This window comes from Peromyscus leucopus, chromosome X (assembly GCF_004664715.2).
Source record: "Peromyscus leucopus breed LL Stock chromosome X, UCI_PerLeu_2.1, whole genome shotgun sequence".
NCBI lineage: Eukaryota > Metazoa > Chordata > Mammalia > Rodentia > Cricetidae > Peromyscus > Peromyscus leucopus.
Genome location: NC_051083.1, coordinates 54267509 through 54290999, shown reverse-complemented (window position 1 = coordinate 54290999; position 23491 = coordinate 54267509). Strand labels below are relative to the sequence as shown.

The 23491-nt window shown below is 41.5% G+C and overlaps 1 protein-coding gene across 1 annotated transcript; it reads left to right on the top strand.

Moving 5' to 3' along the window:
• Positions 1-8: 8 nt before the first annotated feature.
• Eif2s3 (eukaryotic translation initiation factor 2 subunit gamma) lies at positions 9-22596 on the top strand. The gene is made up of 12 exons (XM_028881670.2): positions 9-116; positions 840-903; positions 2746-2873; positions 2971-3092; positions 5927-6021; positions 7017-7175; positions 8281-8415; positions 9828-9922; positions 11008-11152; positions 13855-14024; positions 14609-14781; positions 20210-22596. Exons 1-12 carry the CDS (start codon positions 48-50, stop codon positions 20271-20273), a joined length of 1419 nt encoding a protein of 472 aa, XP_028737503.1. The 5' UTR covers positions 9-47; the 3' UTR covers positions 20274-22596.
• Positions 22597-23491: the final 895 nt, after the last annotated feature.

The window sequence follows — 23491 nt, the reverse complement described above, 5'->3', positions numbered from 1 at the left end:
CGTTATATCAGGCGGCTGCCGAGCACTTTCTTTCCTCTCTGAGCAAGATGGCTGGGGGTGAGGTTGGAGTGACTCTCGGGCAGCCACATCTTTCCCGACAGGATCTCGCCACATTGGTAAGGTCTCGATTTGCGGCGGGAATGTACCATGAGCTAGGGGTGGAGACGAGGCAGTGCCTGGGTGGCTGGAGCGTGGGGTAAAGGAGCTATCCTAGACCCGGACCCTCCAAGTCTTAGAGTCTAAGGCGTGCCGGCTCTGCCGCCAGTACCTTGCCTAGTCCCCAAACTGATGAACGATTGTGAGACTTGGAACTCCTAGAGTGTGTGGCTAAACTTTGGTGATAAATATAATTAAGGAATATGGATGGGGCTGCACTTCACTGTGTAGAGTGCATACTTAACAGACACAAATCCCTGAGTTTGAGCCCCAGAAGCGCATAAGCGCACGCCTGTAGTCTTAGCACTTAAGAGGTGAGATCAGAAGTTAAAGCTCATTCTTGGTTACATACCGACCTGGAGGCCAGCATGAGACGCACCGGGGTTGTTAAAAGTTATTAATATTTAAGTCTGTAAAGGATTGGAAACCGGACTACACTGCCCACCGTGTTGGACACTTAAGACTTGCAAAGATTGAGATTAGACGACTTCTCATCTCCAGACCTCTCTTAGTGAGTGGAGTTGTCTTGTGAGACGCTGAAGGGCAAATAGGGTTCCCAATCTTAGCACGCTAGGGGAAAAGACACTTTAGCAGGAGAAAAGAGCTGCTTATACAGGGATAATATAAAGTCAAGGAAAAAATTCTGGTTTATATTTATTATGCTTTGAAATATTGCATTGCAGGATGTCACCAAGTTGACACCACTTTCACATGAAGTTATCAGCAGACAAGCTACAATTAATATTGGTAAGATAAGATAGCTTGGACCCTTGACTTAAAAGTAATTTTAACCTTTTCTTTTGTGCAATTACTTGAATATTGTTGGCGTTTACTTCGAGATTGGCCTGAGCAGTACAGTGTCAAAAAGAAAGCTGTGGAGCCCTTGTGAAGAAAGTGTTGCTACATTTTTTTTTTTTTGAGATATATGTGTGTGAAAAGTTTAATAGGACAAGGCAGTATGTAATCATAAGGTAGCAGAAGTTTGAAGTGAAAATGTGTTCCTCTTGTCTTACAAAGGCAGTTTATGGAAGTTTTATTTGATGTATAATCTATAATTAGGTAGAATTCTTTGCCCCCTAATTGGCACCCAGAACTGTTGGGGTGTATTGCTTGAGTATAAAATGTGTGGTCTCTTTTCTGTTTTAAGTTTTGAGGCAGACTTGCTGTGTAACCCTAACCTTAGCCAGCTTGGTATTCAGTTGTGTAGCCCAGGCTAACCTCTAACTCAAGACAATCCCCTTGCCTCAGATTTCTGAGTACTGTGAGTATGAGTGTGTTCTTTTTCGTTGGAGTTTGTCATATTAACTGGGTATGCATCAGTGCTTCTTTTTTGTTTGTTTGGTTTGATTTTTGGTTTTTGGGGTTTTTTGTTTTTTTTTCCTTCAAGACAGGGTTTCCTCTGTAGTTTTGGTGCCTGTCCTCTGTAGACAAGTTTTGGGGTGGGTTTTTTTTTTTTTTTTTTTTTTGGTTTTGAGACAGGTTTTCTCCATCTAGTTTTGGTGCCTGTCCTGGATCTTGCTCTGTAGACCGGGCTGGCCTCGAACTCACCAAGAGCTGCCTGCCTCTGCCTCCCAAGTGCTGGGACTAAAGGCGTGCGCCACCACCGCCCACCAAGGTTTTTTTTTTGTATGTTTGTTTGTTTGTTTTTCCTTTCTTTCAAGGCAAGGTCTACCTACATTGTCCAAGGTGGCCTCGAACTAATTCCCTTTAAACAATTTTATTTCTATTAAGATTATTATTAGCGGGGCGGTGGTGGCGCACGCCTTTAATCCCAGCACTCGGGAGGCAGAGGCAGGCGGATCTCTGTGAGTTCGAGGCCAGCCTGGTCTACCAAGTGAGTTCCAGGAGAGGCGCAAAGCTACACAAGAGAAACCCTGTCTCGAAAAACCAAAAAAAAAAAAAAAAGATTATTATTATTTTGTGTGTGTGTGTCCATGCACGTGTATGGAAGTCAGGACAACCTTTCTTTTCTTTCTCTCTTTTTTCCTTTCTCTCTTTCTCTCTTTCTCAGACAGGGTTTCTCATTGTTAGCCTGGCTGGCCCGGAACTGTTTTTCTTTATTACTGTGGCTGCCTTAAAAGGCAATTGCAAGAATTCCCAGAGCCACAGCCCTGTTCCCTCAGGCACTGACTCTCTCAAAGCTACTAAGGGAGACTTTATCTGGGATCTCTGTCCCTCTAAAGAACTCAAGATTCAAAGGTTAAGGTGGAATTCTGTTCGCTTGGAGAGGCAGAATAGCAAGTAGCTCACCTCCCTTTGCTTGCGCCTTTACCCAGCGTCCTTTTCTCCGCCCCCACTTAAAAGCTCTGGCTTCACCTCTTCCTGTCACTTCCTGTCAGCTAGCTGCTGACTCAGCCTCCTGATCGCAGGTTAATTTTATTTAATCAAACAAATACAGCATATCTCAATGTGACAGGAACTCACTGTGTAGACCAGGCTGGCCTCAAACTCACAGAGATCCACCTGTCTTTGCCTCCCCGAGTGTACCACCACTGCCTGGCTGGTTTTTTGTTCCCTACTCAACACTATTTGAAAAAATGTTTGGTGTGCTTGCATGCAGGAGTTAATTTTGTTGTGCTTTGTTAATAGGTACAATTGGTCATGTAGCTCATGGGAAGTCCACTGTGGTAAAGGCTATTTCTGGAGTTCACACCGTCAGATTCAAAAATGAACTAGAAAGAAATATTACCATCAAGCTTGGATATGCTAATGCTAAGGTGATCTATGTGCCATGAAACTAGAAACTGTTTAACTTTAATTATTGTGTTGGTAACAAATCCAGTTTTCTTTTTTCTTTTACACTAAAACTTTTAGATTTATAAACTTGATGACCCAAGTTGTCCTAGACCAGAATGTTACAGGTCATGCGGAAGTAGTACACCAGATGAGTTTCCTACAGACATTCCAGGGACCAAAGGGAACTTCAAACTAGTCAGGTAACTTTTATGCTAAAAAAATACTTTATGCTTTTTAAATCACTTGTTTTGTGCATTGTGCTTTTTAACGTACTTAAGATACTGAACACTAAACTTAATTGCTAAATGGTTTCATTGTTTTTTCATTATTTCATGTTATTTTATACAATGATGATAAATGAATGACAAAATATTTTTTGCTGGGTGGTGGTGGCACAAGCCTTTGGAGACAGGTGGATATCTGTGAGTTCAAGGCCAGCCTGGTCTACAGAGTGAGATCTAGGACAGGCACCAAAACTACACAGAGAAACCCTGTCTCAAAAAACCAAAAAAAAATTTTTTTTTCAATTAATTTTAAATACTTATTAAAAAAAACTTACCGGGCGGTGGTGGCGCACGCCTTTAATCCCAGCACTCGGGAGGCAGAGCCAGGCGGATCTCTGAGTTCGAGGCCAGCCTGGGCTACCAAGTGAGTTCCAGGAAAGGAGCAAAGCTACACAGAGAAACCCTGTCTTGAAAAACCAAAAAAAAAAAAAAAAACTTCTATAAACTGGAAAATTGCATAAGGGAGCTAGAGAGGTCTCTGGTGTTGCGTGCACTGGGTGCTCTTGTAGTGGACCCAGGTTTGATTCCCAGCATCCACTTGGTGGCTCTCACCATCTGTAACTCCTATTGTTCAGGAGCTCCCACACCCTCTTCTGGCCTGAGGGTACCAGACATGAAGCACTCATTCACAGAAAATAAAAATAAGTCTTTTTTGTTATTTTTGGTTTCTCTGTGTAGCTTTGCGCCTTTCCTGGAACTCACTTAGTAGCCCAGGCTGGCCTTGAACTCATGGAGATCCGCCTGGCTCTGCCTCCTGAGTACTGGGATTAAAGGTTTGTGACACCACCACCCGGCTTTTTTTTTTTTTTTTTTTTTTTTTTTAAGGCAAGTATCGCATGAGCAAGAAAGGGAGAGAAAACATAACTCATTGGATTTAAGCTGTCATTTCTGTTAGATAAGAAAAATTAAGCCATTTTTAAAATCGTTTCTTTAAAATAAATGGCCTTGTTTCCAAACAATTTTCTCAATATGATTGCACGTGTTGGTTCCTTACCAGAGGGTGCTGGTATCTAGTTACTAACATCTTTGGGGATTGCAAGTCTGCAAGACCATTTTAGATCAGGGCAGAGTCATCTCAGGCCCAAAATTTAGGGGTGGAGGGGAAGCCAAGAAATCTCAATAATCAGGATAGATTCTTTAATACAACTACTTTTTGAAATTTATTTAATTTGTGGGTGCCCGATTCCCTGGAACTAGAGTCACAGACAGTTGTGAGCCACCATGTGGGTGCTGAGAGTTGAACTGGTGCCCTCTAAAAGAGCAGCCAGTGCTCTTAACTGCTGAGCCGTCTCTCCGGCCCCAGTTTAATGCAGTTCTTAAAATTAATTTAGAAAATTATAATGAACAGGATATCAGGATTCTGTTTTACTTAGATAGGGTATCAGTCAGTATGTAGCCTTGGCTAGCCTGGAACTCACAGATCTGCCTGCCTTTGCCTCCCTCCTTCCCAGTCCTGGGATTTTAAAGGCCTGTACCACCATACCTGGCTTGCTCCCCCACCCCACCCCCACAAAGTTGGGTCGGGGTTTCATTGAAGATACTTTAGTGTAGATGTTAAGCTTAGAAAGAAAGACACATTCCAGGGTGTGGGGATAGGATTTAGAAAAATAGTCACCAGTATCAGAATTTTAAATAAAGGCCAACAATATTGCTGATATTCTCTTGCTCCAGTGTGACTTGTTTGCTTGGTGGGATAGTTTGCTTTTGTTGGTTTGGTTTGGATTTTCAAGACAGGATTTCTCTGTACTCCTGGCTGGCCTCGAACTCAGAGATCCGCCTGCCTCTGCTTCCCGAGTGCTGGAATTAAAGGCATGAACCACCATGCCCAGCTGTAAGAGCACTTCTTTTTTTTTTTTTCCTTTTTATTTTATTTTACAATACCATTCAGTTCTACATATCAGCCACGGGTTCCCCTGTTCTCCCCCTTCCCAACCCCTCCCCTTCCCCCCAGCCCACCTCTCATTCCCACCTCCTCCAGGACAAAGCCTCCCCCGAGGACTGAGATCGACCTGGTAGACTCAGTCCAGGCAGGTCCAGTCCCCTCCTCCCAGACCGAGCCAAGTGACCCTGCATAAGCCCCAGGTTTCAAACAGCCAATTCATGCAATGAGCCCAGGACCCCGTACCACTGCCTAGTTGTCTCCCAAACAGATCAAGCCAATCAACTGTCTCAACCTATTCAGAGGGCCTGATCCAGCTGGGGGCCCCTCAGCCTTTGGTTCATAGTTCATGTGTTTCCATTCGTTTGGCTATTTTTTTTTCAATAATTGAGTAAAACCAAAATTTATTATAAGAGCACTTATTCTTAAGCAGAGGACTGGAGTTCAATTTCTAACAGTCACAACTGCCTATAACTCTAGCTCAAGGGGAGCTAATTCCCTCTTCTGTTTTCTGTGAGGTTAAATAAGATCTGAACAGTCAGTTCAAAAGAGTACGTGACGTGAGAGGACGGTACTATAATTTTAAAGTAGTACTGTCCTCTCACATCAGACACACTATTCCAGGTTTTCAGGAGTAGTGGTATTTTGGACAATGTTTCTTCAAATCCTCATTCTCTTTTTTTAAATGTTTACTATTTTTAATTATATATGTGTGTTTGAGTATGCGTACGTGGGTGCCAGTACCTGTGGAAACCAGAGACATGAGACCCAAAGTTACATTTTCCAATAGTAAGAACTAGTTCCCGTGTGATTTAACTTTAAGAAATGTACAGTTTGCTTGTAGTTTTGATTGTTGTTTCTCAACTGTCAGGCACGTTTCCTTTGTTGACTGTCCTGGCCATGATATTTTGATGGCTACGATGCTGAACGGCGCAGCAGTGATGGACGCAGCTCTTCTGTTGATAGGTAAAACCATCAGAATTGATTTGGATGAACCAATAAAGAACTAATTCGCGTGGAGTATTTGAGGAAGAACTAAAACCTTTGGAGGCCATGTCCATTACCTGAGTGAGACATGAATGGGAATGTGTCATCCAGAGTGACATTTCCTTCTAATAGATACCACAAACAAAATACTAAGCAAAAGAGTCCTGGGTTATGGCTTCTGAAAAGTCTTAAAGTTTCCAAAAAGGAATATCATTTCACATATTAGTTCTACTTAAAATGTGTGTTAGGACATATCTGTGGATTGTGAGTTGCCCCTCCATGTCGATGTGTAGTTGTTATTTATTCACAATAATTGCCATGGTGTAGTACAACATGGGAGTTTCCAAAGTTAATGCTGTGCTTCCTTGTGTGATCTCTTAAGAGATTTGACAGGTGTGGGTATGGCATTTTTAGGTATGCAAGAGGACATAGTACAGGACACATGAGCAGACTAGGCAAGGTGATTGTTAGCATGCTGAGCAAAACTTGCCTATTGTTCGCACCGTTGCTTGTCTTCACAGTGCTCTTCCTTGGTTAAGGAGTAGCCTTAATGTCCTCAGAGGATGCTGAGCCTCCTTGTAGGATCTTGACTGCCAGAACATACCTAGACTAGATTGAGCTGGGAGGCCTGAACAAAGAAGCTCTTGAAGCCAGATTTGTTGATTGGAAGCTTCTTGCTCAAGACCAGGAATGGGAGTGAATGCAGATACAGGGTGAAGCAAAGTTGTGGTAGAATGTGTGCATACTGCAGAGCTTACCAGTTTATTGTTTAAAGGGTACGACTCTGAGAGGAACTGCATTCAGAATTCCATTAGCACAAAAGGGAACACCCTGCCCATCATACAGTCACTGCCCAGTGACACTCCCTCCAGCCCCTCACAGCCAACAGGCTGCTTTCTGTTTTTGAAATTGCATGGTCTGGATATTTCTAGTTAATTCTTACGTATCTATCTGTTTTATTCTCTGTCAACTAGCTGGTAATGAATCATGTCCTCAGCCTCAGACTTCTGAACACCTGGCTGCCATAGAAATCATGAAACTCAAGCATATTTTGATCTTACAAAATAAAATTGATCTGGTAAAAGAAAGTCAGGCTAAGGAACAATATGAGCAGATTCTTGCATTTGTACAAGGTAAGAAGTTATAAATAATAAATCAGAGGATCACTTTGAAAGATAATATAGTAATAAAGGTAATAGATCATCTAAAATGGTAAATTTAGGTATCATAAATGTTCTTTTTTCTACATTCTTCTTGTTAGTGACATGATACAGTATCCTGATCAGACTATAACTATATATTTCTGAATTTAATGTACACAGTTAAAACTGAAGTGTTTTAAATTCCACGGGTTTGGAGTGTAACTCAACGGTAGAGTGCTTGGCTGGTATGCTCAGGACACCGAGTTCACGTCATTGCCTCCCATTCCTTAGTGATAGTAAAATGAAAAATCCTTACAAAACAGTCCTGCTGGGCCTCATGGCACATGCCTTTAATTCTAGCACCCTGAAGGTGCAGGCAGGCAGGCCTCTGAGTTCAAGGCCAGCTTGGTGGTGTATATAGCTAGTTCTAGGCCAGCAAGGACTGCATGGAGACCCTGCCTCAAAAAAACAAACAAAGCAATCTTTTCAGAGTTCCTTTCTCTGGTACCATGGCATGTTTCACTTTCTGAGAAGACATGATAGTACATATTACTGTTGACATTTAATTATTTTTTAGCCTTTTCTTGTTGGGAACCTAATTCCAGCATGAAAAAGATTAATCCATTTTGATTAAAATCTAATTATTTTTGATCTATTTCTTTGACCAGTTTGTTTGACATATGATTAATTTAAAAAATGTGATATATGCCAGCCAGTCTTTGATTAGCAAAGAGTCTGTAATTTCCTCTTGGCATTTATGGAAAGGTTAATTACATGTTGTTAGAACCTTTTCAGCTTGTAAAGAGCTCCTTCCCAAAAGTGTTAGTATTTTATTCCTTTAAACACAGCATTTGCCTTTGTTAAATATACCCAATGATATAATTTTAGCAGTTGTCCCTTAGAGGACAAAGAATTCATTTTCAGGAGATTTCAAGATAGAATATTGCCATCTTTCTAGATAGACCACTTGCTGCTTGCTGACTGGCATTTGTGTGGGAATGTTTAGGCCTCTGTTAGCTCTAATTACTTTGTCTAGCAGCTGTATAGACCAAGTAAGACCCAAGGATTTTGATCTTTCTGAAATTTGTTAATGTAGGAACAGTAGCAGAAGGAGCACCAATTATTCCAATTTCTGCTCAGCTGAAATATAATATTGAAGTTGTCTGTGAGTACATAGTGAAGAAAATACCAGTGCCCCCAAGAGACTTTACTTCAGAACCCCGTCTCATTGGTAAGTGACAGGAGTCACATTTAACTGAATTTTTTCCACATTAGTGCTTCCCCTTCAAGATTGTCTTAATATTTTCTCTTACTGAAAAGATGGTGATAAATCCATAAAACCTATTTGAAATAATGTCTTGATTATATTGCTGGATGACAAAGCCCTGAGTACAAAACTCTTTTTGTGCTTTGTATTTAGCATTTTATGCAACCAACATGGAGTAATAAAGTGTTTTCTAGGGAAGTTCAACATGTGGGGATGTTATAGTTTCCATACAAATGATGTCATTGTACCATTACTGAGAAACCGATGTGTTTAATTTCACTGAGCTGTGCTTGTTGCTCAAAGATGTAGGAGCCTTTTCTTTTTCTTTCTTTTTTTTTTAATTGGCCAGTCAGCTCTTTATTAACCAATGAGAGTAATACATATTTACAGTGTCCAAAAAGATTGTTCCACAGCAATGGACCTGTTGTTGTAGGAACCTTTTCAAAGCATGTATTTGGGCATTTCCAGATCTTCATTTGGAGCTATTAGTGTGGTTATTAGGGAACATTCTCTTGAGTGACCTAAGTATAAGTCATATAGTCTTAAAATTGTTTTATAATTTTAAAATTTAATTTGTATGGTAGAAGCCATATAATACAGAAATCCTGTATATAAAATACCAAGCATGGTGGCACACACCTGTAATCCCAGCACTTGAGAGACAGGCAAGTGGATCTCTGTGAGTTCAAGGTTAGCCTGGTCTGTGTAGTGAGTTCCAGGACAGCCAGGGCTACAAAGTAAGACCCTCTCTCAAATAAGTGAAGTGGCATACTGTGTGCATCCACACACAGCCAGTCTCCTGTGCACTTGATTGAGTGACTTTTCTGATGGTGCTGGAGATACCCAAGGCCTCGTGCATGTGAGGCAAAGGCTGTACCCCCAGTCCCTGTATGCATTAAGTCATAATAGCTAATTGATTGTAAATGATGTGTAAGTAGTTATGATACATAGGGGATAATGGCCCTCACACACACAAAAACACTTTTGTGTCCATTACATAAGTAGTTTTGCTCTTTGGCTGCTTGAATTACACAGATGTAGAACCCTTAAATATGAAGGGCAAGCCACATGTCTTAACTTTTTTTCTTCTATTTTTATAACTGCTTTTTCCTTTAATGGTATATGAAACCCATCTCTGATCATTATATATACTTTTAACATTAATTTCAAATAGCTCATGATATTCCATAGTAGAGACCCTTTTATAAGTATTGATAGACTTTAATAAGCCATCTCAGTGTACTTTCAAACTATTTGCATTTTTTTCCTATCAATAGTATTAGATTGTTATTAGACAAGGTGACTTGGAAAAGAATGTGTCTTCTAAATCTAAAGTAAATAGAATGGCTTTAATTTGTGGTAAATTTTTCTTTTAGTTATCAGGTCATTTGATGTCAACAAACCTGGCTGTGAAGTTGATGACCTTAAGGGAGGTGTAGCTGGTGGTAGTATTCTAAAAGGAGTGTTAAAGGTAACTGGGTTTGAACTGTTCCGCTGTCTGTGTGTGTGTTTCTTATGTGTGTGGACATGTGAGTGTGGAAGTAAGACAACTTTGCAGGTGTTGACTCCTTCCGTCTAGTAGGTCCTCGGGATTGAACTCAGGCCATCAGGCATGGTGGTAAGCACCATTACCCTCTGGGCCAGCTCATCAGCCCACCCTTGTCTTAAGCAGGCTGCCCTCAAACTTAGAGATCCCCTTGCCTCTGTCTCCCGACTGCTGGGACTAAAGGTCTGCACCACCACACCCAGTGAGAAATGGTTTTTCATGTTGTCTGGTATTGAATATGGATTTATTTTTGTCTTTGGGAGATGTCTAATCTAAATTTAAGTTCTCTAGTGAATGTGGAGCATGTTTTATGTGACAACAGGTTTACTTGGTACATTGCAGCAGTTGAGTAGATCTGAATTTTAAAATATTATTTTAGATGTATTTATTTTATATGTATGGATGTTTTGTCTCCATATATGTATGTGTCCATGGAGGCCAGAAGAGTGTTGGAACCCCTGAAACTGGAGTTAATGATGGTTGTGAGCTGCCATGTGGGTGCTGGGAACTGAACTCTGATCCTCTGTGAGAACAAGTGCTCTTTATCTGTTGAGCCATCTGTCACCTCCATGTCAGTTTTTTCCATTAAAAAAATAAAAAAAGATGAGCATAGTGGCGCACACCTTTAAATCGCCGACACTTGAGAAGCAGAGGCAGATGGATCTCTGAGTTCGAGACCAACCTGGTCTGCAGAGTGAGTTCTGGACAGCCAGGGCTCAACTAAACCAAAGTATAAATTATTTTTTTAGTAGTGATTTTAGCCTGGCATGATGGTGCACAGCTGGGAGGCAGAAGCAGGCTGGTATCTGGGAGTTCAAGGCCAGCCTGTTCTACCTAGTGAGTTGCGAGCCAATAAAAATAATAGTAAGAAGTAAATAAAAGTAATGATCTTACAATTAGACAAAAAATTGCCTTTTTAGTTTTGTGGTCTTTTTTTGTTAGATCATTGGTAAGTAAATAATAAATGTGTTGTTCTACAGTAAATCTCACTACTGGTTATGTGTTTACAGGTAGGCCAGGAGATAGAAGTGAGGCCTGGTATTGTTTCCAAAGATAGTGAAGGAAAACTCATGTGTAAACCAATCTTTTCCAAAATTGTATCACTTTTTGCGGAACATAATGATCTTCAGTATGCTGCCCCAGGTGGCCTCATTGGTAAGTAAGGATTTCTCTGTCATCTCTTAATTTGTGGAGATTCGTGGTATGTTTCATAGGAAATATTAAAGATAGACTGTAGAGTTTGTTTTGTTTTTACAGATTTATTTTTATGTGTACAAGTTGTTTGCATATGTATCTGTACCGTGTGTGTGTGTGTGTGTGTGTGTGTGTGTGTGTGTGTGTGTGTGCGCGCGCGCGCTAGTGCCCAAGGATGCCAAAGAGAGCGTCAGACCCCCTGGAACTGGAGTTTCATAGGTTGTGAGCTCTGGGAACCAAACCCAGGTCTTCTGCAAGAGCAGCAAGTGCTCTTAACTGCTGAGCCATCTCTTCGCCTCCCTTTGTTTTTTTGGGGGGGTGGGTGGGTTTGTTTTTGTTGTTGTTGTTTGACACAGGGTCTCTACATAGCCCAGTCTGGCCTCAGACTCACAAAGATCCACCTGCCTCTGCTTCCTGAGTGCTGAGATTAAAGGCATGCGCCACCACGTCCTGTTTTAAATTTTGACATAGGCTATGCTAGGACTCAAAGCAACCCTTCCGAATCAGCTTTCCAAGTGCTAAACTTGTAGCATAATGTAGACAAGTGTAGACAGATGTGTACTACCACACCTGGCCTCATTGGTACATCTTGGAATATTTTAAACAGAAAGAATACATTTTGGAGCTGGCAGTACGACTCACCCACTCATACAAGCAAACACATTAATAAAAAACAATATTTTTAAAGTACATTTTGGTGGATAGATACTTATTAGCAAAATAATTATTTCTGGCTGTTTTGTTTTAAAGTAATAAGGTTTGGGCCTAAAGTCTAGAACATGCTAGGCAGGTGCTCTACCACTGAGGTATAGCCTTAGCCCTCTTTTCCTTTTATTATTATTATTACTATTTATTTTATGTATTTGGGTATTTTGTGCATGCATGTGTGTGTCTGTGTGCACGCGCGTGTGGCCAAATACATGCCTGGTGCTCACAAAGGCCAGAGAAGGCATTGGGTCCCCTGGGACTGAAGTTACAGACAGTTGTGAGGTCCTGGCAACTCCACATAGTTAAAAGAGAGGTTTATTTTGTGGGGTAACTTAAAAGTAAAGGGATAGGTTACAGGGTCCAGGAAAGGTGTAGCGCAGTCCAGCGGTGTTCTCTGGAAAACTCTGCTCAATCTACCTCCAGTGTCCAGGGTCCAGGAACCAAGAGAGCTGGCACATCCAGATCTCAGGTCTTAAGGGCTCCTGCCTCAGCCCCGCCTTTCAGATGTGACAGTTACTGAAGTCTCAATGGGGGTGGTACTTCCAGGTCAAAGTTGGAACAGCTACTCACTACAGAAATTGAAGCTGGGTCCTCTGAAAGAGTAACCAGTGCTCCAGCCCCACTCTTTCCTTTAGAGAAAGGATCTCACAAGGTTACCCAGGCTGTCCTTGAACTCACTTACTCTGCACTTCAGACTGAGCTAGAACTTGAGGTCTTCCTGCCTCGCTGTCCTCAGTAGCTGGAATTTCAGGTCTATGCCACTGTGCCTGGCATAAAATAAGTTTGGTGGCCTAGCATTCAAAACACCCAATTAGTTATCTATAGTTTGGGGATTTCAGTTTGTTTGTTTTACTATCTTGCTGTATTTCCCAAGCTGGCCTTGAATTCCCTTAGTCAAATGGCCCAGAAGTAGCTGGGACTACAGGTATGCACTAGAGTGCCTGATTTACTGTTCGGTGAAACACTTAGGCTTGCTTTCTATGAGTGATTTCCAAATGTAAAGTTACTCAAAAATGTCAGATTCTACTCATACTGAGGTGGGAGTGAAAGAAATAACTTTCAAGTAAGCATGGTAGTGAGCGCCTGTAGTCCCACTTCTTTGGGAGTCTGAAGCAGGAGGATTGCCTTTAGCACAGAGAGTTGAGACCAGTGTGGCCAGCATAGCCAGACTCAAGACACAAGACCTTCCTCAAGTAAGACCCTGTCTCCAAAAAAAAAAAAAAAAAATCAGAAAAAGAAGGAGGTAGGGGATAGATCAGATAAGAGAACTTCTACCATGTGGGAGTTGCTGAATTGATCTGAGAATGTTCTAAACTCGTAAAACTTTGGATTACTGAGAAAGGGGCAAGATAACAACTACCCCTGGGCTAAAGAAGAACATATGCACAATTTATTTTTCCTTTTTGTCATGTAATTAAAAGTTTACTATAAAGATTAGCGATATGGCTCGGGGCTTAGGAATGCCTACTGCTCTTGCAGAGTTCCTGAATTCAGGAGCTGCTCACAACCACCTGTAACTCCAGCTCCAGGAAAGTCAGTGCCCTCTTCTGTTACCACGTGTACATCCACGGATCCACACACAGATAATATACATATACACATAACTTAGAAATAAAAAATAGCTGGGGGGTGGTGGTGCATGCCTTTAATCCAAGCACTCAGGAGGCAGAAGCAAGTGGGTCTCTATGAGCTCGAGGCCAGCCTGGTCTACAGAGCGAGTTCCAAGACAGCCAGAGCTGTTATACAGAGAAACTAGTGAGTGAGTGAGTGAGTGAGTGAGTGAGTGAGTGAAATAAATAAAGCAGATATTTTGTTAGACTTAATTTATGTGTGTGAATATGGAAGTATATGTAAAGGGGTGTCATTTTTTGCTTATTTAACTAGACTTTAAAGCAAATCACGCCAAAGGTGTTTTAGATGAGAAATAAAACGAAATACATCTTACTTTATATTAGGAGTTGGCACAAAGATTGACCCCACTTTGTGCAGAGCTGACAGAATGGTGGGACAAGTGCTTGGTGCAGTTGGAGCTTTGCCTGAAATATTCACAGAACTGGAAATTTCCTATTTCCTGCTTAGACGTCTTCTGGGCGTCCGAACTGAAGGAGACAAGAAAGCAGCAAAGGTGAGTGCATGTGTATAACTCAGCTTTCAGAAAGGACCAACACCAATGCTAAGCTCAGTTTGGAGTTTGGGTCTTTTATAGTCAATATGTAGTTAATTTATAAGGAAATTGACTTCCTAAAAAAATCAACAACTCTATAGCAATCAATTTAAAGTTTAAAAAAAAATCCAACTGAAACAAAAACTGTTTATTTGTTTTGGGTTTTGTTTTGTTTTGTTTTGTTTGTTTGTTTGTTTGTTTGTTTGTTTGTTTTGGGTTTTTTTTTTGGGGGGGTTGGTTTCAAAACGGTTTCTCTGTGTAGCCCTGGCTGTTCTGGAACTCACTCTGTAGACCATGCTGGTGTTGAACTCACAGAGATCTGCCTGCCTCTGCCTCCTGAGTGCTGGGAATAAAGTGTCCAGCTCCTATTTGTTTTGGGTTGTGTTTGGTTTGTGATGCCCCTGCTGTCCTAGAACTCAGTATATAAACCAGGCTGGCCTCAAACTCACGGAGATCAATCTGTTGGGATTAAAAGTCTGTGCCACCACACTCTTCAAAGAACATTTCCTTATTTGTTGTTCCCTTTCTCTAATTCATTTTCCTAGGTCCAAAAGCTGTCTAAGAATGAAGTGCTTATGGTCAACATAGGATCCCTGTCAACGGGAGGAAGAGTCAGTGCCGTCAAGGCTGATTTGGGCAAGATTGTTTTGACTAATCCTGTGTGCACAGAAGTAGGAGAAAAAATTGCCCTTAGCCGAAGAGTTGAGAAACATTGGCGGTAAGTTTGTTTACCTTTACCACTGTCTATTAAAAAGCTTAAGTTCGTGTGTGTGTGTGTGTGTGTGTGTGTGTGTGTGTGTGTGTGTGTGTGTGTGTATTTATGGACACACTTCTCCTTGAACACAACAGATAGCAGTCACCTTTTTATTTGGATGGTTTTGAAAGCTGTATTTATAGCTTTGATTTGTATTAATTTATATTAGTACAAATACTTCGTTTGGCTTCCCTTTGTTTTAGATGTAACCTACCCAAAAAACAGTGAATTATGTTTTAGTATTTGCATCATCTGACTTTTTCCCTCCTTTTATTTAGTTAGGGTTGGGGAGTAGGGGAGATGTGAGAGAGAGTCAGAACAACTAGTAGAAGTTGGTTCTGCTGCCATGTGGGTTCCAGGGATTGAACTCAGGTCATCCAGCTTGGCAGCAAGTACCCTTTGTAAACCGGTTGGTGTGTGTGTGTTTGTGTGTGTGTGTGTAGAGGTGCACACATGCCATGATACACATATGGAGATCAGAGAACAACTTCTTCACCATGTGGGTTCGGGGCTCAGACTCAGGTAGGACTTAGTGGTGAGTGCCTTTATCTTGTGAGTGAGCCCTCTTTATCAGCCCTGGACTGATAAACTTTTCTTTTAAATTGGTTTCTTTTTAAAAGTATCACACATGCCAGGCGGTGGTGGCACATGCCTTTTAGTCCCAGTACTCAGAAGGCAGAGGCAGGTGGATCTATGTGAGTTTGAGGCCACCCTGCTCTACAGAGTGAGTTCCAGGATAGCCAGGGCTACACAGAGAAAGCCTGTCTTGAAACAGACAAAAAAGAGTTTCATACACTGTGCTTTGATTGTACTTGCCTACCTACTCCCAACCCTTCCCAGGTCTGTCCTTCATAAACTTTGTTTTTGGGAACAAGGACTCACTATGTAGCCCTAGCTGGTCTCAAACTCAGAGATCTGCCTGCTTCTGCCTCCTGAATGCTGGGATTAAAGGCGTGCACCATCACAGCTGGCCCCCATAAATTTTTTATTTGTAGTTAATTTTATACTTTACAGTAACTTTGCAAGAATTGTATAGAAGCTCAGCGGCGGCGGCGCATGCCTTTAATCCCAGCACTCGGGAGGCAGAGCCAGGCGGATCTCTGTGAGTTCAAGGCCACCCTGGACTACAGAGCGAGATCCAGGAAAGGCACCAAAAAAAAAAAATGGAGAAACCCTGTCTTGAAAAACAAACAAACAAACAAAAGAATTGTATAGAAAACTCATACATACCTTTTCCAGAAAGATGTGAACACATACATTTATTTATTAACATATATAAATTTTTTTGGACTATGTGCAGGATAGTAGGTTGTGTATGTCATGCTTTTTGATGCCTTAATAGTTCAGTATGTATCTGCAAAAGAAGGGCCTTCTCTTTCATAACCAAGAAATTGAACATTGAAGCCAAGAGAATTACAGGGAGTTCAAGGCCAGCTTGGGCTACATAGTTTTAGGCCAGTCTGCCCCACAGACTGAAATCCTAGCAAAAAAGGAAGTGCCGGCGAGATGGCTTAGCAGTTAAGAGCACTACTCTTCAGGGGACTCAAGTTTGATTCCCAGCACCCACATGGCAACTCGTGACTGTCTCTTCCAGTTCCAAGGGATTCAACCCCCCTCTTCTGGCTGCTGTGGATACCAGGCAGGCACATGGTACACAGATGATATGTAGGTAAAACACCCATACACATGAAATAAAAAAATGGTTTGGTTTGGTTTTAAAAAGGAGTTGGGCACGGTGGTGTATGCCTATAGTCCCAGCACTTGGGGGTCAGAGGCAGGTGGGTCTATCATGAGTTCAAGGCCAATCTGATCTACATAGCAAGTTCCAAGCCAACCAGGGCCACATAGTGAAGCCTTGTTTCAAAAATGGAAGTGACATGATGGCCTCTGGTAAGGAAGCTCAGCAGGTTAAGGCCTTTGTCTGATGGCTTGAATTTTATGACAGGACCCATTAGTGGAAGGACAAGCAGCTCCCCAAAGTTGTCATCTGACATCCATAGACTTGTCCTTCGGCTGCCGTGTGTGCACCTCACACCTCGGCATGTGCATACACAGACCGAGGAAGTAGATGAATGTAATTGTCTTGAAGATGGGAAGAGGGAAGAGATGACACTGACCATTGCTAAAATACTAAAGTATATAGTCCATCCTCCAGTTTTGTCTCTACCCAATAACACTTCTTATGACCCTGCCATGGGGAATAAGAATTCACATTTGGATTTCATGTCTCTTTGATCTCTCGTCTGGAACTTTTTTTATTTGACATTGGTAAATTTGAAGACTATAGAAAGTAATTTTATAGACTGCTTTTGGGCTTGTCTGATCGTTTTGGAAATTAAGGTTCGATTTAAGTTATATGTTCTTGTCTGAAATTCTTTTTTTTATTTCATATATGGATATGTACACATGAGTACAGTACCCATGGAAGGAAGAGTTGTCATATCTCATGGAGCTGGAGTTACAGGTGGTTGTGAGCCACCCAGTGAGGGTGCTGGGAACTGAATCCCCTGGAATTCTTTGGTTTTTCAAGACAGGGTTTCTCTGTGTAGTCCTGGCTGTCCTGGAACTCACTCTGTAGTCCAGGCTGGCCTGAACTCAGCAATCCACCTGCCTCTGCCTCCTGAGTGCTGGGATTAAAGATGTGTGCCGACACTACCCAGCAACCTTGGAATTCTTATATGGATAGTCATGTCTTCTCAGAAATCATGGCCAGAGATACATGACTGACTGCTCTCTCTGGAAGTTGACTGTTGCTGTGGTGAGCGTGTCCAACTTTCCTGCTGTTTAGTTACTCTTAATTACTCTTGCAATTAATAAGAAGTCTAGGAGGCTAGATGTAATCCCTGCACTTGGGAGGTAGATGCACATGATTAGGAGTCCAAAGTCATCTTCAGCTCCATAGTGAGTTTGAGGGCAACCTGGGCTAGCTCAAAGTTAACATGTACATGCAAATACACACATGCTCACATGCACGCACAGCCAAAAAGAGAAGAAAGAGAAATGTGTTTGGAAACCCTGTATATGCAAATAGCCTGCTGTTCATCAAATTCCACCCCCTTCTGTATTTATCATTCACGGATGACTTTTGCCTGAATTGAACTTCACTGTACTGATTAAAACAGTGATTCTACCCACCAGCACCCTCCCCCTGCCAATTCCACCAGTCCATGTTTGTTTGACATTCTTTTCTTCCCCATTATTTGGTTACCTACTTTCATAATGCAGGTTCCTGAGGATCTGTTTAATTCATTAGGCTATGATCTGTTGCTGTGTTTATTTTGATGTACAAATTGTCCAAGATTTGGTCAGTAGGGAGGGACCCTTAGAAATGCAGGACTATGCATAAGCTGGGAAGCATTTATCTTTGGTTTCTCATTCTGTGTTCTTTCCCAAATTAATTTTTGAGTCTACTGCTTCCTTCCCATTCCTCGCTGCATTGTGGTCTAAACTATCATTTTAACTTGTAGCAAAAGAATCCTGCTTTGCTTTATCTGTTGTTACTTAAGGACCCAGGCAGGATGAATCTTCTAAACACTGTCATAGTGCTGTGCTAAAGAATTGCTAGTATCTTGTCGCTGTTTGTGGATATTTGGGGTCTTTCTAGACGCCAGTTTTGGTCCATTTAACTAACCTTTCCTGTTGGTTTGTCTAAAATGCCCCTAAATTAGACTATCCCACAGGCTGGTTTTCCTCCTAATTATTCCTCTGCATCTTGGCTCTGTTCATTACTTGTCTGTCTTTCCTTGATACTGTGCAGGTGACCGGCTCTGATTGCACACTTGCCAAGAAGATTGATCTGGGTTGTCACTGCAGTTTAGCAAAAGTTAACCTTTTTGTCATCTCTACCACCATCACCCCCTAGGTAGCCCTGGCTGCTCTGGAACTCAAATTGGCCCATCTGCCTCTGCCTCCTAAATGCTGAGATTAAAGACATGCATCATCATAGCTATCTGGTATCCTGCTATGGAGAGCAGTCTGCTTCTAGACAGTGTTCCTGTGGTTCTCTTTATTTTCCCAGCTGTTATTTAAAGACCATTGATCTGCTGAGGCAATCAGTAGAAAGAAAGCATTTTCGAAAGACAAGTATAGAGAATAGGGTTTGATTTGCTTTAAAATCTGATCTGGGTGTGGTGGCACAAACCTTTAATCCCAGCACACAGGAAACAGAGGCAGGTGGACCTCTGTGAGTTCAAGGCCAGCCTGGTTTACAAAGCAACTTTGAACATCCAGAACTACACAGTAAAACTCCTTTTTAAAGAAAACAAAACACATTTGTAGACTGACAGGTGCACTCATGCATGTCCACACACAAACACAAAATGTATTAGATATGGAATTTGGGTAGCCTGAAGGGCCCTTAGATGGATCTGAACAGGTATATGAGTCTTTTTCTTCTTTTGGTTAGACTGGTAAGGCAAATACATCCTTTCTGGGGAATTGTTTGTGTTGTTGTTTTAGATTTTATCTTATATGTTTGCCTGATGTATGCACCATGTGTGTGCCCAGTGCCCAAGCAGGTTGGGATAGATTGTCAGATCTGTTTGATTGTGAACTACCATATAGGTGATAGAAGCTGAGCCCAGGTCCTCTGCAAGAGCAATGAGTGCTTTTTAGCACTGAGCCATCTCTCCAGCTCTTAGGTTTTGTTTTTCTTTGAGACAGGGTCTCACTTTGTAGACCAGGCTGTCCTTGAACACAGCTGCATTCCTTTGTTGGCATGAGCCACCACAACTGGCAATGTTTAGGATGGGATTTCCTCTTGCCCAGGCTAGCCTCAAACATACTATCTGTAATGTGATCTGGTGCCCTCTTCTGGCCTGCAGATATACCTGCAGACAGAACACTGTATACATAATAAATAAATAAATCTTTTTTTTTTTTTTAAGATTTATTTATTTATTATGTATACAGTGTTCTGCCTGCACGTATCCCCGCAGGTCAGAAATGGGCACCAGATGTCATTACAGATGGTTGTGAGCCACCATGTGGTTGCTGGGAATTGAACTTAGGACCTTTGGAAGAATAACCAGTGCTCTTAACCTCTGAGCCATCTCTCCATCCCCGAAATAAATAAATCTTTAAAAAAGAAAAAAAAAAGCCGGGCGGTGGTGGCGCACACCTTTAATCCCAGCACTCGGGAGGCAGAGCCAGGCGTATCTCTGTGAGTTCGAGGACAGCCTGGTCTCCAAAGCGAGTTCCAGGAAAGGCACAAAGCTACACAGAGAAACCCTGTCTCAAAAAACCAAAAAAAGAAAGAAAGAAAAAAAGAAGCAGCTTTGGGAACACATCTGGATTTAGAAGGTAGGCAGGTAAAGCAGTCTGTCAGGTGATTATGTGGTGATGCCAGTGTGGTAGTGTAAAGCTCATGATTTCTTCTATTTTTATTTTGCAGTTTAATTGGTTGGGGTCAGATAAGAAGAGGAGTGACCATTAAGCCAACTGTAGATGATGACTGAAGAATCCAAGTTAAACAATGCCTTGGGATGGAATTGGGATTTCTTTTAATGTCTAGGGGTATATTTTCAAAGCAATACTAGGGAATTAATTTCGTAGCTCATTACCTTAGTAGTAGCTGTAAGAATATTCTCATTTTGGTGATGAATTTAACCTCAACTTCTAATATAGGGCCTACAAGTAAATGTTAAAGTACATACTATATTGGGTTAAATCTACATTTTAGCAGAAGTTAAACATTCCAAAATGATGTCTGATTTGTCAATGAGTGAAAGTTTGAAGTGAAACTTCACTACAACCAGCCTTTGCTATAGCACACATATCATGAACCTCTCTAAAATGAAAATGGTCTCTTTTTTCATGTTTTCATCTGTGAGTGGCTCCATGGTGAAGGACAGTTGTTGCTGTCAAAAACAAGGGCCCACACTTTCCGTGACCCACTCCCTTTATTTGGTCTTCTGTTATCTGAAATTGGAAGGGAAGGAAGACCAGTGAGCTCAAATGAGCGAGGCTCTTAGAAATTGAGTGCTCAGTCCCTTGCCACAGGTGACCCTTTGCTCTTAGCTTTTTCCGGGATGGGACCAGGACAATCCAGCACCAGAAGGTCTCGCCCTCTTCCAGTGCCCTGAGACTGTGTCTTTCTTATTTACGCCTAAAAATCTCAGTCTTCCCTCACCAACAAATAGTATTATAACGATGGATGATAAATGATAGTTGACAAGGTTCTGTCCAGGTTGTGTTTTCTGGGGTCTTTGTTTTAGTAACAGAGTCTCCTGCATGATGAACAAGCACCCTACTGCTGACTACTGCCCCTAGCTGTAGTAGTTGGTAGGATTATGGTGTAAATTATGCTATTAGTAATCTTTGAGCCTTAGAAGAGATAAAGACTGTTCAAAAGCAGAGTGTGTTGGTTCTAAGTCTATCCCCCACGTGCCTGCAATTTTCCTGTGCTGTGCTTTTGAATTAATCGTGATTTTGCTTAATTAGATGTTCTGTTAGAGCAGTGATTTCCAACTCTAGCTGTCATGAGAATTGCTGGGGAATTAAAAAAAAAAAAAGGCCAGGCAGTGGTAGTGGTGGTAGTGCATAACTTTAATCCCAGCACTATGGAGGCAGAGGCAGCTAGCCTGGTCTACAGAGTGAGTTCCAAGACGGCCAGGGCTACACAGAGAAATCCTGTCTCTAAAAACTTGGCGGGGAGCAACTCCCCAGTGTTGAGAACGGAGTTTAAGGGGTTGAGAAATACACATACTGAATGTCACTGGCTTTTGGTAGTTTGATATTTGATACTCTTGTTTGCTTTTCTTTTGATTTGCATAAAAATGGGATTTAATTCCACAATTACTGTGTTGTGATCTTTTGCATACTGAAGCTGCCTTATAGAGGTGTAGGACTGTGGCTGTGAGTTTTTAAGAGTTTTGAGGAAACTGTTGACGTTACGTATTTGATTGACTCTGAAGGGTTGTATTGTAGCATGAAGAACACATTTAAATAAAACAAGGTTCTGAGTCAAGCATTAATTTTATATCCATGTGCCCATGTGTTTTGTAGATACTTTATACTAGAAATTCTGGTGTGAGACTGAAAATATTGAATGGCTAAAGTAATCTCACGTCAGAACTGGAACCAGAATCTCTTATCATTCATTTCAAGCATCTGTGAATATCAGTTTTGCACAGCGCTGTGCTTCATATAGTGGCCATACAGGTATGAAAGCAATGGACCTTGTCTCAAAAGTCACTTCAAGACAGGTAGTGGTTATGCCCTTAATCCCAGCACTCAGGAGGCAGAGCCAGGCGGAACTCTGTGAGTTCAAAGACGAGGCTGGCACCAAAACTATACAGAGAAACCCTGTCTCAGGGAGGGGAAAAAAGTCATTTCAAATCAGTGCAGTGATTCTCAGCAAAACATGTACGTGATTTAAAGTTAGTCGAAAAGGATAAGGGTCATGAATATGCCACCTAAAGCTCGATTTCTATGCTCTGTATGTAACCACCAAGGATGAGATGTGTGCTAGTTTTTTACAGAGGAGTAGAACTAATAAGTGCAAATAACTGGATTCATAAATCTCATTTCTTTTTTTAAAAAAAGACTTCATTTGGTGATGCTTTCAATGAAATAGATACTTTGGGGGCTTGTTCGTTTTTTTGGGTTTTTTTTTTTTTTGTATTTTACTGAAAACAGATATACTTAAGATTGATGCTCAGGCCAAGCGTAGTGTCACAGGCCTATAATCTTAACACTGAGAAGAATGTTGAGGCTGGAGGACTGAACTCAAGGCTGTGTAGGCAAAATAACATTAAAAAAAAAAAAAAAAAAAAAAAAGACGTGCAAAAATCTTGACAAGCTAAGACATTTTGCCAATTTTCAAGAAATTATTCTTATACTAATTGAGTATTAAAGAACATAAAAGGAAAGTGGAAGATAGCTTGTTGTTCGGGATAATTATATCCCTAGTCAGGCTGCTTGCTAATTTCCAGCAAGGCTGGAGGTCTCAAAAAAAGGTGGGGGGAAACTTTTAAGGGCATTAGAATACATAAAACATGAAAATGGAATAGGATCTATTGAGAGAAGGATGCAAGCAGGAGAGGTATGCAGGGAAGCGAGAGTGTAATTGGTAAACGGTCTTATTAAAAACAACATGGTGCCAGCTGTTGGGGTGAATTCTGAAAAGTCAGAGAAGCAGAACAAGCCATAGCCAACCTCACCTTGACAAGTCATCCGATCCTGTTTCCACGAATCCTCAGACTGAAAGCTGAGTCCTCACCTGAATGGATCTCAGCTGAACTGCTGCTTAAAAGCCTCTAGTTCCAGGTCCTTGCGCCTTATATACCTTTCTGCTTCCTGCCATCACTTCCTGGGATTAAAGGCGCGTGTCTTACCCAAGCAAGACATGAGCTCTCAAGTGCTGGGATTAAAGGTGTGTGTTCCAACTCTGTCTGGCCTCTGTCTAATCTAGTGGCTGTTCTGTTCTTTGACCCCAGATAAGTTTTATTAGGGTACATAATATATTGGGGGACACAATGTGTTGCCACAGGAGAGGGTGAAATAAATGTATAAAAATGTCATGATGAAACCCATTACCTTGTTAATTTTTACAAATTGCTGCCTCCAAAACATGGAAGAATCCTGTGAAAAATGGCTAGGAGGCCTAGAGTGCAGGCCTAGTATAGTTCTCTGACTCGACCTCCAGCACAACCAATACAAAATGAGTGACTAT